We start from the raw sequence: 16,563 nt of genomic DNA on the forward strand, positions 1-16,563 counted from the left end.
ACTCTTTTGCTGATCGACTGCAGCTCCTCCCATCATTGTCCGTTTGATCTGCTTGTGGGAGCTCTACATTGCGAACTTCATGTCGGAAGTGATGGCTGAGACGATTGCTGCCTCGCGTGATCATGTAGTGGCTGCCAGTTTCGAAAGCTCCGCCTGATTGGTAAGCGATTCGGATCTCCAGCTTTTCTCTTAATATTGTATCTGTCGAATCGAGAGCCTGTTGCATGGTAGAGCCTCGCGTTCCATCTCCGTGCCCTGTCTCGCAGCCGAGGTTTCCAAACGGTGCTTCGCATTCAAGTTCGCAATGTTCTTCGCGTCAAGATTCCTGTGTCGTAATGCCAATAGTGCTCTACCAACGATGAGAAAAGACGTTTTGTGATGAGAAAAGACGTCTTGTGAAATGATACTATGATAGGACGCCTCGCAGACTAATTTAGGCTTGCACTGTTCGAGCTCGTGGTCGCACGACAAGCGCACGCTTCACCAGAACACCATCAGTTTATCGCCATTGGCTGCATTTCAGATTGTACTCTATAGATCCAGTTTCCTCAACTCATCAATGATCATTGTCCCGATTCTTCAGCTCCTGTCATCGCTGAAAGATTTCCTCAAAACGCTGTCATCCACAGCTTGGCCAGCATCACTCCTATTCTAATAACGGGATCACTGCTTTCCAGATTTGAAGATCTTACGAAGAAATTGCAATTCGTGCAGAGCCTGTGTTCCCCCTTGAAGCGTCTGCATGCCCTTCCGAGGGAGCTGCTCGTTTGCGCAATCGTGCCCAAACTCGAAAGATCGATGGTAGTCTCGTGCGTACTTCCTCGAGAAGATGCGTTTTCCGCCATCTTCTTGATCATTGCAGAGAACTTGATACAAGAAATGGCTGTCCAGCGGCCAGCCTATCCCTGAATCATCTTTGTTTCTGGAATCTATCTGCTTCCATTCGTGTCGAATGTCTCATCAATTCAGCTCCCATTGTAAGGATCGCAACTCGTAATCGAAAAGTTGACATCACTGAATCGTCCGGCCTACTCGTTCATGAATTAGCGGAGAGTAGCGGTGTGAAAGCTAGTCTCCCTAGCATGGCTTTTCGTAGAGAGCGAATCACAGATGGAGCCTCCGACGACAACGGGATTAGCCATGCTAGCATTGTTTCTCACCTTGCCGATCTTTTTCACGTACGTTAATTGTTTTCCTGTTTGCTAGACGGAATGTCGCGCATTTCCTGAACTTTAGCAGACGAATCATAGCAGTTTGAGCAAAGCGCATTGTCTTGTGGTTATTGATTAACGTGTACTTTGCTCTTTCAGCGTCGCAAGATCATGTACGATATTGGCCAGCCCGGCGAGCTCCCTCTCATGAGGGAGTTAGCAGCAATCAAGCGCGCTCGGTCTCTGAGGGATCCCTCTACCGTGAAATCACCTGTACTCAGGGCTCCTCTATTGAATCCCAGTTGGAAGTCTCCTTTGAGCGATTCCGGAAGCAGAATCGCGGAAGCTGAGCGTGTTGCTGCTGGGAGGGGAGAATTTCTCAGCGGGCAACTGACGGGGAGTAATGGAAGAAGCGACTCGAGAAGCGGCGCAGGGTCGAGAGGTTCTCCATGGTCTGAATCACTGGACGACAGCGAGAGTTGGGATCTGGGCGTAGACGAGACGGTCATGGAAGAGGGAAGGAAGCAAGATGAAGTTTTTGGTGGGAGAGCGGAGGAGGCGAAGCCAGGCAAGTTCAAGGGAGTGGAGATACGGCAAGCGAACGGACAGAGAGGTCGTCATGCAGGCGACAGATCGGCATTGCTACAGAATTGGAGGGAGGCAACTCTGGCCGCGCAAATGGAAGGGATTGTGAGAGCCAAGCAACTCCATGCTCGAGAGAGAAGCCAGAGGCAGAACAGAAGCATGGATTTGTCTGCAGCAGCTGCAGCTATGGCGCAAAACAGGGATCTCTACGAGTTCGAAAATCAGGCAGATGCGAGAAGACGTTCGTTGAAAGATCAAGCCGGAAGAGGCAGATTTCCGGCCAACAAGACATCGTCGACGAGAAGAGGAAGCGTCACCAAACAGAACGCTCAGGTGCTTTCGCCATTAGTCCTCAACTCTCTCGAGGATCTGCATCAATCTGAGTCTGTTTTCACGTTGGAAAGCCCCTACTACGAGCACCTTGAGCTTCCGAATGGACGAAATGCTGCCTCCCGATCTCAGTCTCCAATCCCTCTCAAGCATTCGGCAAGATCCCGACTCCGAGAGTCTGTGAAAAGCAGCTGGAGATCCCATACCTTGCAGCCATGCTCCACAAGCACTAGCCAAAGGACAGTCTCGCAATGCTCCATCCCGGGAGCTTGGGACGATGCCTCCAACCACCTGGACGATGAATTGGAAGTCTCCGAGCTGCCCCGAAACGGATGCGGAATTCCTTGCTATTGGTCCAAGAGTCAGAAACGAGGCAAGAGTTTGTTGGACATTGCTGGGAGGAGTTTCTCCTGTGGTTTCTCAGATTCATCAAGACGAAAAGGCCATTCAAGTCTACCGGGTTCGCAATCTGCCTCACAGATTGGCGCAGACGACATGGAAGCTTTGCCGCTATTGACAGACCCTTCAGCAGCAAGCGATGATGCAGGGATTTCGTCTGCGGATGACAGTGATAGAGTTTCAAGTGCTCTGAATGGAGAGCTAGGACTGGATTGCAGGAGTATGAGGAATGCACAGCGAATTGCAAACTCCGATAGACAAAGCAAAGTTAAACGTGATCTCAGTGCTGCAGGGGGTAAGGAGCTTGCAATTTTTGTGGAAATACCCAGAAGTTTGAGCCAAAAATATCGACCAAAGCTGTTCGACGACCTGGTTGGGCAAAACCTCGTAGCTCATGCGCTTACAAACGCCATTCTCAAAGGGAAGATCGCCCCTGTGTACCTCTTTCAAGGCTCTCGTGGAACTGGGAAGACATCTGCGGCCAGGATTTTTGCTGCAGCTTTGAATTGTCTCTCTCCTGGAGATCGTAGACCTTGTGGAGTCTGCAATGAATGCATTGCTCTTGCATCTGGAAAAAGCTTGGACGTCAGAGAACTTGATGCTGCGAGCACTAATGGATTTGAAAGAGTGAAAGCCCTTCTTCAAAGCACGCTTTCTGCTCCCTCCCGTTCACGATACAAGGTCTTCATAGTTGATGAATGCCACATGCTTACAAATGAAACATGGAATGCACTCTTGAAACTGTTTGAGGAACCTCCCGGGAATGCCGTCTTTATCCTCATCACAACGGATCCTGATAAGTTGCCCACCACGGCAGTCTCCAGATGTCAAAAATTTCCTTTTCCAAAGATCAAGGAGTCTGAAATTGTCAGCAGGCTTCAAACATTAGTAAAGCTAGAAAACTTGGAGGTCGAACCAGGAGCTTTGGAATTGGTAGCTTCAAGATCAGACGGTTCACTTCGTGATGCTGAGACTATTCTCGATCAACTAAGCCTATTGGGACAAAAAATCACACTGTCAACCGTTCATCAGCTGGTTTGTAGACCTACTTTTCTACTTTCAATTTTTCTCCTGTGTCATGTTTGTTTTGTTTGGAATCTAGTGGCTGCTCTGTACTAAATATATTAATGATGAAGTACAGCATGGCTCTTGAAAATATGCCCCCTCAGGGTCAAACCGTCAAAAGAAGCCAGAAGAAAGTAAAAAGTACGCTGACCCTTCTGAATTTGGTTTGTAAGCTGGGGTGTTTTATATAAGGCTCCCGTAGGCTTCCATCATTACAATCATCCCTACTCGTAGACTGCTCGAAGACATAACCTTTAAAATATAAAGACAAAGTAGTGTCCTAAAGTAATGGTTCTGTAGCTGTAGATTCATGAGTAGTTTTGTCATATGTAATCAGCCCAATAAGAAGTGGTGGTATGCGTGTGTGGATATTCAGCATTTGGTAGGTCTTCCATTCGATAAGGAAGCAGGTGCAAATTATGTTCCGCATGATTTACTCTCTACAATCTAGAGGATTTTGCATTCCTCATCGTATCAATGGTATCAATGGCTGCAATGAGAAAACTTAATAAGGACCTACTTGTGGCTTAAGCTTGAACCTTTTCATTATGTGCATACTTCAAGATCGTATTCGCGGCATTATTATCCAATATTGTTTTTACATTCTTGACAACTCACCGTGCATTCATACCTCGCTTTGCGATTATTAGGTGGGCTACTGATAGCTAGCAAAACAAGGACTTACACTCCTAGTTACATGGAAATTAAGTTCATTCTGCCATGTCATGCACTTCTCACAAGGAGGGGAAATTTTTTATGTTCCCATCATCTTTATTTGTATGCACTAGGTATATTTCCACGCTATAATGTTTGTATAGTAGGGCCTTGTCTTGGAACTCTCAAGGTAACCTGAAAAGTCACCCTTTGATTTAGCCACGGGTTGCTGCAAGCTTAATACTCTGCGTTATGGCTTCATTCCGATGGACCTGAAGGTTAAAACTTGAGCTCTTCCCAGAGGACTTAAAGTGCCTCACTTTCAAAAAATTTTGGTTGTAACTACATATTATATTGATACTCAGGCCTCCGTTTAATCTCTTCTACTTGCCTGTGGACTTGTCATAAATTTTTGCAGAGACTATAGTCTCCTTTAAAGTATAGAGACATTCCTATGGTCCATGCTTTCAGATTCCTGATCGGAGGAACCAAGTTTAAGAGAAATACTGGCCCACGTATGGCTCTGGACTCTCGCATGGTCTCTTTTAAGGTAGCATGTGTAGGTAGAGTCTGGCTAAGCTCAGAAGTAAAATAAGCACAAAAGACTGATTCTTATGGTCAAGGTCCAGGGTTACATTAGATGCGAAATTACCCAGACACCGGTTAAGTTATTAACCTAGCAATGGTGACTTATCATTCATTGGATTTGTTTTAGAATTGCTCAGTCGCATTTGGTGTTTGCTTTGCTTCATATGATCCAAGTATTCTCTGTGTTTTCAAAGCTTTGCTAGGTGCTTAAATTGTTGCTATTTCCAATAATTAGGTGTACAACATTCATATTCTCAAATTCAATCAAGAGGTAGTTATTGTTTTAAGCTTTAAAAAGTGTTTGTTTTTAAAAATGTAGTGAGATCTTTGTTTCCCATCTGAGACTGCTTCTCATGAAAAATTTCAGGTTGGCTCCGTCTCAGATGAGAAACTGATGAGCTTATTAGAATTAGCACTTTGCTCAGACACTGTCAGTACAGTTCAAAGGGCAAGGGAACTCATCGATTCTGGTGTAGAACCATTGGATTTAATGTCCCAGCTGGCCACCCTAATCACAGATATCCTTGCAGGGAGTTATGAGTTGGTTAACAAGAATCAGAATGGGGGTTTCTTTTCTAGACATGCTCGTAAGATCTTTATATTTTTTTCTAATGTCATTTCTTTAGGTTAAATATTGTTCAGCGGCACCCATCCTGAATATTGATATGCCAAATGATTGAAGCAGTCTCAGAAGAGGAGCTTGAGAGGCTACGAATCGCGCTAAGGATCTTGTCTGAAGCAGAAAAGCAATTGAGGGCAGCTTCCAATGACCGAACAACGTGGTTGACTGCAGCTTTACTGCAATTTGGACCTGGTCGTCCATGTATGGTGTCTTCATCTTCAGGTACAAGTCTTGCGGCCAGCCCCATCACTCGGACCAACTCCAATGACAGACAATCTGTTGGGACAAAAGGAAGAAAGGAGAGTAGCGAAAAAGGCATGTTAAAAGCGAGGAAGAGGATGACTTCCTCCACAGTCAAAGGTAAAATAAGACCACTAAATTCAAGCCTCGACGTTCAAATATGCCCGACCAATCGTTCCGTTAATGCTTCAAGAGAGACCTCCAATGCAGCTTCACTTGCGGAATCGCCAGTCTATAATGAAGAGAAACATGTCAGTTTTGTGAGCCCACGCAATTTGGGCAGTCTATGGTGCAATGTTCTGGAAAGGTGTAAATCACTTCCACTCCGGCAATTGTTACTCAATCATGGACAGCTTTTAGCTGTGTCTATCTCAGCAGGTAGCGATTTGAGCAAATCTATTGTGAACAATCAGATCTAGGATGATAGCCTGAGATATATATTAACATAAAATGAGTGTGGTTTTATGAAGAACAAGATGATAATTTCTTGTCTGTCTCATTGTGTACAGTACAGTCGCTTATGCAGATCAAGGATTGACAAATGTTGTCTTTGTAGGTGATGCTATGGTTCACTTGGAATTTGGGGCACCAGAACATAAATCCAGAGCTGAGAGGTGCATTAAAAGTATAGCCAATGCTTTTCAAACCGTGATGGGCCTTTCTATAGATGTCAAGATAAGCCTTGCCTCTCTTCCTCCAGGAGCAGAAGGTGTAGGGTCTAGATTGTGGTCTGTGGTGGATCAGACAGCTAAGGTACAAGAAGACCTCAAACAATCTGCAAGTGCTTCTAGAGGAGATCACACATTACAACATGATGAGATTACTCGTGAGGCAGGCTCTTTACATTATGTGGCAAACAGTGGCGGAGTTGCAGTTCGCAACAAAATGGAACAAGCTTGCTCACCTCAAACCTTTCGTAATGCCATTACTGCTGATGCACTTCAACAAGCAAGATGTCCAAGTAATTCATCCATGCTTGGAGGTAGCACTGTGTCTGGTCAAAGAGGAGAAATCACCCTTGCTGAAGAAAAAAGACTTGAAAGTGCTTGGATATGTGAGGCTGATAGATTCTCTCCCTTGCATGAAAAAGTTTGTCAGATTGGAAATGAGGCACGGCCTCAAGAAATTGTCCCAAAGGATATGGATATGGAGATGAAAGATAACAAGAGGCCATCAGAGAGGGTTCAGACTGAGCAAATGATGCGGGATAACTACATTGATTGTGCTTTCCCTAGCTGCAATGATGATAGGAGTCAGCATGTCTCTGATCTTGAAGACCAAAATTTGTGAGCATCATACTTTCTTGTGGAGCTCTGTGTCTGGTTTCTGTCTGTGTCTGGGTGTGTCTGCGTGGTTTATTTTGCAGGGGGCCGGAGGTGAAAAAAACATAGGTGGAATATGGAGAATAAAGGGTAGGGGAACATAAAAGGTGGTATAGGGACATTTAGGGGCTTTAGGTGAGGCTGCGATGGTGGGGTGGACCAGCAGCAAGGGCACGATGTCGCACATGTGCACTCAAATGCATGTGCTTGCACATGTGGGTGCATGTATGTAGTTGTGGTGGGTAGGGTACGAGGGTGTGACGGGGATCTGGAAAAGACAGCAACAGGTTACGGAAAGGTTACAGCAATGTGGTGTTTGTGCAACCGGGAAGAGCTGGAGGATTGCAGATTGGCAATTATGGTGTGGCTGGAGAGAGAGAGAGAGAGAGAGAGAGAGAGAGACCGAGATTGACTAGGCACCGTAATAGACTCATGCAGTGTTGGCTTGTGCTTTTACATATTTTCCCGTTTCCATAACCTGCGCTGTCCTGTCTTGTCCTTTCTTTTGGTATGAAACTATGTAAGGCTATTGCAGACCAATAGCTCCACGTCTGCATCAAGCTGCTTACCTCTGGTGCCCTTCAAACCTCTCACTTGCCAATCGAATGCATTAGCTCTTCTTGTGCTGATCCACCAGTCCCTTCTTCTGCTGATCCACCCGTTCACATAGTTATGGCTCATGCTGCTTTGTTTTGGTCTTCATTTTCTGTCCACTTGTGCTTATATTTTCAGTGAGAGAGAGAGAGGGAGAGGGGGGGGGGAGAGTTGATCAGGCAGGAGGGGCAGGGAGTAGCAGTATAAGGAAGCAAGTGAGCCTGGGAGATGGAAGGAGGACAACAAGGGGTTAATGGAAGAAGCAGAGCTTGGACTGGTCATTTGGTGAGAGAGACAAAGAGATATATGTTATAACTTATTGTGTATCTTCTCATGGATTTTCCCATTCCTAATTTTATTGTTTGCAGAAGGCTAGAATCACGATTCAAGTATGGGGGCCTGCTTTGTTGGAAGGCACCAAAGTTGGAGAAAGACAAGGTGGGAGCCGAATTCTAAATACATTGTCGATTTATGGAAATGCATGTATTTCAGGGCAACGTTTATATTTTTAGAAATCAGTGTAAACAACGAATTGGATCAAGCTTAGGTGAGAGTGTTTTCCAGTTGCATGGATAGTTATTATTTCATGCTATAAATGCCAGCCTACAGCAAGGAAATAACGCTGCTCCAAGCAATCCTAAGAAAATGTAGCACATTTTCCCCTGGATCCCCCCTCCCCAAATGGCCCTGACATGCTCTGCTCATTTATATTGAATACATGAGTAGTTTTTCAAATATGTTTGTACATTAGTATAGAAGCACTAGCTCAGTGATGTGTCACGCCAACTGTGACTACTATGCTGTTTTCGAACTTCTTGCATGACTTCTTAAAACGAAATGCAGTTTATGTCACACACTGAAATGTCCTTCAACGGACATGTATTCAGTTTAAAGGCACACCAGACAGTTTACAGAACTCTTTGTATTGCATGTTGTAGAGAAGCAAGTTTGTTTACTGTAGCAACTGCACTGAGAAATCCAGTGAAAGGGTAAATTTGGCTTTTTAGGCCCACAGAATGATAACTCAGATAAGTACTGCACTCTTTTAGGTGGCCCAAGTCTTTATTTTTTCAACTGCTTGTACTTGCAGGTTACAAAGAGACATCGTCGGAGGAAATCTGAAATTCTCATCAGACTTGTGCCTTGTGCAAAATCCAAAGACTGATAAGGATGACCATAACGGTCATCCTTCTAACTGAAGGCCCACTGCCTGATGCCGTTGAGCATGTGAATGCTTCCCATCACAAATAAGAACGATTCAAACATTCAAAGGTTGGATGGTTACTGGATGTCCATGTTTTTTTTCAAAAGTGGAAAGGAATTTGATGGATCCCTCTACAAAAATGAATGCGTGACGACCCTATTCTGCAAGCCAGGACTTTTACTTTCCTTGTAAATACTTTCTCCTGAGAGCTGGTAAATGTGGATAGCGTGTGCGAATGTGGGGTCTGCTGAGATGGCAATGCGACTTGGGCACAGTTTCTTATCTCATAAATGATGGAGGCAGTGTTTCAAGATCGAGCCTTGCATGAATTAGCTCTTGTGCAATTGCAACTATCCAATAGCTCATTATTGTGATCCCTGTTCAGACTTCATATTGTAGACCCATATTACAGGTCTCATCCAAAAAATGAACAGGAAGCAGTAAAGGCACTGCAAGAAGGTTTTTAAAACTAGGAAGAGTTTACTCATTATTTTTTCTCTTTACTACGAGATACTATTTGTGTGGGGCAGTAATTTCCTGAAACCCCATATGTGAGCCTAATTTTTCGTGCAATCTACCTGTCACACCATTGTAGTTTGAATATGGTTATCAATTGGGATGGCCCAAGGCATCTCTTCACAGAAATACATAGTGGAGAATGAAGAAGTATATATTATGGTAACCTCCCTTTATCTTGGTTTATGTGCTGTAGCTTTGGAATTTGTGATCATTCACTTGGATATTGTGATAGTTCCTTGACAAGGATATTGTGATAGTTCCCTGACAAGGATATTGACTAGTGGCTTTTTAGTTCCAGTCGTCGACTAGTAGCCTTTGGAAATAAACATTTCTTTGTGGAGTTTAGTAAATTTTATTATGTTATTATTTTCCGCTCATATGGAGTGGTTTCACTAAGTGGTGCCGTTTCTTCTTCAAGCTTTTTAAAATTGTATTCCATATTAGAGATTTGACTGCAAAATTTCTCCCCATTGCCGCTGATCAGTGACCTGAAAAGATAGTATGATAAATGAAAATGCAGGCAAAATTTTGCAATCACGTATGCTTTAAAAAAAAATAATGATCTTATTGTCCGGTGATATCTGTCATGATAAGAGAAATGATTATATAGTTAATTAATAGTCATTAGAACCTTATTATTGTTAGGCGCCAATTTGACGGTGCGGTTATATGTTTGTATTTATGATTGATCAAGCGGTGTAAAATACTGCTAAAACTATGTAACATTGGCCAATGATTAGTAATAAAGATGTGCATACACGTGTCTAGGTCCTAGGGGCAATTGGAAAGGGAAAGGGTGCATTAGAGTGCATTGAATGGTAGGTGCATGGGTCATAGGATAAGGGTAGGTGTAAATGGGAAGATGGAACTTGAGTGATTGCAAGGGACATTAATGAAGGGGTATTACCCTTCCATTGTGAATCTCACGTAGCATTCTCTCTACCACATTGCATTCATTTGCCATCTCTCTCCCACCTTGCATGTAGGTCGAAATAGAAACAAGTACTCTTACGAGGGTGCTCTTACCCATTGGAGGGCCAATTGACATTCAAATTTTGCATGCGTTGCACACATTTTGCATTCTTGAAAAGTCTGGTTTTTCACATTTGTTATTAGAGTGGCGACAGTCCACGAGTGGGACGAGAAGGGGTGAGAGAGCAATGTGCAGTCGTGGCGGAAGCAGCAGTGTGGGAAAGACACGGCCTGTGACATGCGCGAAGGACGATTAGACAAGCCACGGAAGACGCAGACGGGAATGCGAAGAAATGAAAGGTTGCCGACAAAATCTCGACGCACAGCGGATGGCGCAGTAGATTTTCCGGATGAAACAAGGGATTTTTTTGGAAATTTTTAGTCTTAAACGATGAACGGGGTGTCCTAACGGGGTGACTCTCCCCCCGTGTGAATGTACCCTTAAAATCCTTAAACTGTGAGGAAAAGGGACCCCTTGTTCTCCCCGTTGGGTCAGAACAAGATTTTAAGGGGGTGATCCATCCATCAAGTACCCCCTATAACGGTATCTAGAGCTCCAATACGCTCAAAACAAGTAGCCCAAATGGAGTGTACCAGTTTATAGCAGAAATACAAGAAGAAAAGCTTAAAAGAGCAGGTCATTTTAAGTGTCTTCTCAACACAAACAAAGCAGGAGACGGATAAGTACCACCAACTCTACAACACTTGACTTTTGTTGTAAAATAAATCCCTTTTTTGAAATTATAGCAAGTCATTTTTTCTCTTGTATTACTTAAAGGAAAGAATGGAAGGGGAAGGGAGATATAACAATGAACTTATTCCTTTTCCTCCATTACCCCAAGGAGAGAGAGAAAGAACACCTTCACCCCCTCCTGAAGAGGATGGATTAGGTGAGAGTTACAAACATCTTGAGTATGATAACCCACAAATACATTTACAGCAGTCTCTCCTTCAAGAACCTCTTGATAGGGAGTTCTCCTTTCATAATGAAAGAAGAAATGAGACTAGCCAAGAACAAGGTGATGAGTTTACGCCTTCAACTCAAAACCCAACACACATGGATTATAATCCAAGTGCAAGAGGAAGAGAGGAGACTTCTATTGATAAGCTGATTTTCTAGCTTAGCAATATGATTGAGCAGTCCATTATGACAAGATTAGGGACTAAGAGGACTTTAAACTTTGGGGATGAAGAATTGAGTACCCCTTCTAAGAGGTCCCAATTCCAATTGTGAGAGAGAATTGAGTTCCCCAAATATGATGGGGCAAGGGAGGCTGACAAAGTACTCAATTGGATCCATTTTGAGGTATACTTTGCCCATCAAGACAAGACCGAGCAAGAGAAGCTTGCGCTTGCCACATTGCATCTACAGAAGGATGCTCTAATGTGGTGGTCTTTGTCACAAACAGGAAAAGAGCCTATTCATGAAAGGGCTAAGTTCGTGGAGCTACTGAAAGCCACTTTCATGCCACCGAGGCATGAAGAGAACCTAACCTTTCATTGGGAGAGGTTTTGGCAGTTCGATAATGAGAGTAATGGATTTTACAGCCAAATTTTGGAAACTATCTCTAGAGTTACTCGAAAGAGTGAGAAAGATAGGAGAAAGAAGTATTTAGCAGCCTTAAGCCCAAAAGTAAGGTACGAGGTTGAAATGTTTAACCCAACCATGCTTAAGGACCTCACTAAGCTGGCTGAAATAGTCGAGAGGAAATTGAATCCTCATAAACCCTTCAATAAGGAGGGTGGGTCATCATCTAAGACCAAGAATATACCCACTTTTAGGAAACCAAACCGGTTTAAGAATAATAAAGGGAAGGGTAAAGCTCTTGTAAGGAATGTGAACAGCCAATCACGTCCTGGATGGGTGCCATTTCCTTCTATGACGGACGAAGAGAAGAGGAAGTTAATTAAGGAAGGAAAATGTTTCAGGTGTAAGCCTCGCACATATGGTATAAGTGTCCCGTTCTCTTGGCTAAGATTGCCAAAACGAATTCAGTAAAAGGGAAAGCCAAGGCATCCAAGCAGGAGGGTGAGGCCTCTACCTTGACACCCTCGAAATCTACCGTGACTATTGAGCCAATAGTGAATGCTGTCCATTCATCCAATACCTTTGGGCCTCATGATCTTTTTAAGGTGTATGGATTCGTGAATGACGGAGAATAGTGGTTCTCCTAAACAATGGATGTAATTATGACTTAGTGAGTGATAGATTGGTAAAATTACTCCATCTTAAACCAGAACCTATAAAAAACATGTCGCTCTTAGGAGCTTTTAGGGGACACAATGAAGAAGACACATCCATAGTATGGAATATTCCTTTTCGTATACAAAAATATAGAGATTGAAGGGATTTTCTAGTAGCTCCTTTACAAGACGTTGACATGATTCTAGATAAACCATGGCAGTATGATTTTAACCCTGCTATTCATCCTCATACTCATCATTGTTGCTTTGTACATAAGGATCGTAGGGGATCAGGACGTGTATACAATTCCATTGATTAGTCCTACCCAAGCGAAAAGATTGGTAAAAAGAGGGGTAGATTGTAATCTTGTGTATATATGGGATTCACGAGATCTTCATATCTCAAAAGAAGATTGGAAGAGAAATGAGTTCCTTAGAGCTTATGAGGATCGATTTTCAAGAGATGACTCATTCGAATTCCCTATGGAGAGAGAAGATGATCATGCCATCAACTTAGAGCCAGAGTTTCTCCTCCATGTAGAGCTCCATACAGAATGAACAGGATGGAAATGGAGGAGGTAGAAAAACAAATTGAAGATCTATTGCAAAAAGGCTTGATTCGACCAAACTGTTCTCCATTTGGAGCACCTGTATTCTTGGTCAAGAAGATGGATCATATCGTATGTGTACTCTAAATTATTACCGTGCATTGAATAAACTTATATTTAAGAACTAGTATCCGATTCCAAGAGTGGATGATTTATTGGATATGCTTAAAGGTGCTAAAGTTTTTAGCAAATTGGATTTGAAATCTGGTTATCATCAACTTCGTATGAAAGCTGGGGATGAACATAAGACTGCTTTTCGCACTCTCACTGGACATTATGAATTTTTGGTCACCTTCTGGCCTAACTAATGCTCCAGCCACTTTTAGTAAGCTAATGAGAAGGGTTTTGTGACCCTACTTGGGAAAATTTGTCATAGTCTTCTTTGACGACATTTTAGTTTTTAGCCAGAATGAGGAAGAGCATAAGGATCACCTTGCTAAGGTGATGGAGCTCCTAAGGAAGGATCGATTATTCCTAAATACAAAGAAGAGTGAGTTCTTCAAGACAAAAATAGAGTATTTGGGACACATTGTGTCTGCTGAGGGAATTCGGGTTGACCGTATAAAGGTCAAGGCCATAATTGAATGGCCAATACCCAAAAATATACATGAGCTGAGATCCTTCCTAGGGATGTGTAGTTATTATTGCAGATTCATTAAGAAATTTGCACGTCTTGCTTCTCCACTAATAGATTTGTTGAAGAAGCATTCCTTGTATGAGTGGGGAGAGGTTCACCAAGTAGCTTTTGAGGAGCTTAAGAGAACATTGGTCATTACACCAATGTTAACACTCCCGGACATGGACAAAGAGTTCTTTGTTGTATGTACGGATGCGAGTGGTACCTCAATTGGGGCAGTGTTGATGTAAGGAGGGCATCCCATTGCTTATGAGAGTAGAAAACTTCAAGGGGCTGAATTGAAATATATCACGTATGAGAAGGAGTTATTGGCAGTCATTCATGCTTTGAAGTTATGGAAGCATTATTTATATGGTTTTGCTTTCAAGATTAAGATTGACCATCAAAGTATCAAGCACTTGTTTTCTCAATCCATTATTTCTTCAAGGCAAATCAAATGGGCTGAATATATTCAATCCTTTGGGCAACCAAATATTGAATATCAACCAAGAAAGGAGAATTTAGTAATTGATGTGTTGAGTAGACGGCCCCAAGTTAATCACATTTCTATGATTAAGGAGAAATCATTAGGAGCAATGGTTGAAGTTTATCCTTTAGATGAGGACTTCGCTGACATTTATGGGAAGATTCAACGTAATGAGGTCGGAGGTTTAGAGGTTTATTCCATCGTGGATGAATACTTATTTTTGGGACGTGCCATATGTGTACCCAAAACATTTCGGTATCTAGTCATGAGTGAGTTACATGCGAGTCCATATTCTGGACATAGAGGCATTAGAGGGACCATTGACAATATTGAGAGATACTTCCATTGGCCTAAACTTTGCAAAGAAGTTTCGACCTTTGTTCAACAATGTGACGCATGTCAGCGCATTAAATCTGACACAAGACTACTGGTCTTTTGTAGCATTTGCCTATTCCCTCGGAAAGGTGGGAACACATTACAATGGATTTTGTGTCAGGTTTCCCCAAGGTTGGTCAGTTTGAGCAGATTTTCACTGTTATAGATAGGCTGAGTAAACAAGCTCATTTTATTCCCTGTAAAAAGGAGTTGTCTACTCTTGAAATAGCAAAGTTACTCATTAGGGAAATCTTTAGGTTACATGGGTTACCAAAATCTATTGTATTAGATAATGATGGCCGTTTCATTAGCAACTTTTGGATAGCCCTATTAGAGAATCTCGGAACCAAACTGAAATTTACTACAGCCTTCCATCCTCAAGGAGATGGACAAAGTGACAATGCTAATCAAACTATAATTACTTTACTTCGAGCTTATGTCCATGACCAACCTAGAAGGTGGCCAGAGTTCTTACCCATGGTAGAGTTTGCTTATAATAACACTATACATACTTCCACCAAGAAAGCCCCATTTGAATGTGAAGAGAGTGGGAGAGAGGTAAGGAGTCTCACTTGCAGCTTTCTCACATACACAATGGGGGAATACACATAAAGGTGGAGGCTGAAAATAGTTTTCCTCTTCTTAGTTGTGAAAGCCAAAAGAACTCTCTCTTTTAGTACAAAAGGAATAGATGAACCCTATATGTGGGTCTCAAACCAAACTTAGCTAACCTAGGTGGCATACTAATTGAGCCACTAACTAGAGTACATAAAGATAGCTATCATCCAGCTATTATTCATGAGCGGTGTATCAACCGCATCTGCAGCTAACAAGTCAGCGACATAAATGCACAATGGTCACCCTGGCATATCACGAGTGGAGCTCGATATCTCAACACTCCCCCTCAAGCTCAATCCCAATTTCTGCACACCAAGCAGGTCTCTGAACTTGTGCAACTTCTCTGCGCCCAATGCCTTCGTGAACATGTCAGCTACTTGATCCTCTGTGCTGACATAAACTAGATCAATAAAACCTACTAGAACCTTCTCTGACACATAGTGGTAATGCACCTCAATGTGCTTTGTTCTAGCATGATAGACTGGGTTATTTGCCAAGTGTATACTGCTCATGTTGTCACAATAAATGACAACTGGCCCATCTGTAGACTGATGCATATCATAAAGTAGCTTATGCAACCAAGCTGCCTCACATGCAGCCATTGCTGCACCCCTGTATTCAGCCTCTATGCTCGACAAGGCAACTATAGGCTATTTCTTGCTGCTCCAAGTGATTGCAGCACTCCCAAAAGAAAACGCATATCCACTGGTAGATCGTCTATCAGAAATACTACCAGCCCAATCAGCATCAGTGTATCCATGCAACTGTATCTGAACCCCAGTCTCATAAAATACTCCATACTGCGATGTGGACTTCACATACCTCAGTATGCGTCTAGTTGCATCCAAATGCGATTTCCTTGGAGCCTGCATAAACTGACTTACCAAGCCAACATCATAGCTCAAATCTGGCCTAGTAATAGTCATATAAATAAAACTTCCTACTATGCATCTGTACATATTAGGGTCTTTTAGAAGCTCACCTGCATCTGAACTCTACTTCACATTCTGCTCCAAAGGAACTGAAATAGGCTTACAGCTTGTCACCCCATATTTGGACAGCATGTCCAATCCATACTGCCTCTGCAAAAGCCATATCCCACTTGTGGATCTAATCACCTCAATGCCCAAGAAGTAACGTAGCTCTCCCAAATCCTTCATCTCAAACTTCTACTTCAATAGCATTTTCACATGAAGGATATCTTCATCACTATCACCTGTGATGATCAAATCATCAACATAAATGACAAGCAACATAATACCTTTCTATGTTTTTCTCACATAAAGTGAGAAATCTGCCATGGAAATCTGAAAACCAATTGTGATAAGATACTGTCCTATCTTGTCAGACCATGCTCTGGGTGCTTGGTTCAAGCCACACAAGGCTTTCTTCAACTTGCAAACAAACTCAGGATGAACAGCATGCGCATA

The 16,563-nt window shown here is 42.8% G+C and overlaps 1 protein-coding gene across 1 annotated transcript; it reads left to right on the forward strand.

Annotated features, from left to right (window-relative positions):
* The first annotated feature begins 224 nt into the window (after window positions 1-224).
* Window positions 225-8,920, forward strand: LOC147889536 (protein STICHEL-like 1). The gene is made up of 8 exons (XM_087391271.1): window positions 225-297; window positions 715-1,178; window positions 1,311-3,500; window positions 5,140-5,359; window positions 5,458-6,012; window positions 6,191-6,920; window positions 7,919-7,988; window positions 8,641-8,920. Exons 1-8 carry the CDS (start codon window positions 225-227, stop codon window positions 8,713-8,715), a joined length of 4,377 nt encoding a protein of 1,458 aa, XP_087247397.1. The 3' UTR covers window positions 8,716-8,920.
* The last annotated feature ends 7,643 nt before the right edge of the window (window positions 8,921-16,563 follow it).

Source organism: Dipteris shenzhenensis, chromosome 20 (genome assembly GCF_047967505.1).
Source record: "Dipteris shenzhenensis isolate YYH24624 ecotype China chromosome 20, Dip_SZ_1.0, whole genome shotgun sequence".
Taxonomy (NCBI): Eukaryota; Viridiplantae; Streptophyta; class Polypodiopsida; order Gleicheniales; family Dipteridaceae; genus Dipteris; species Dipteris shenzhenensis.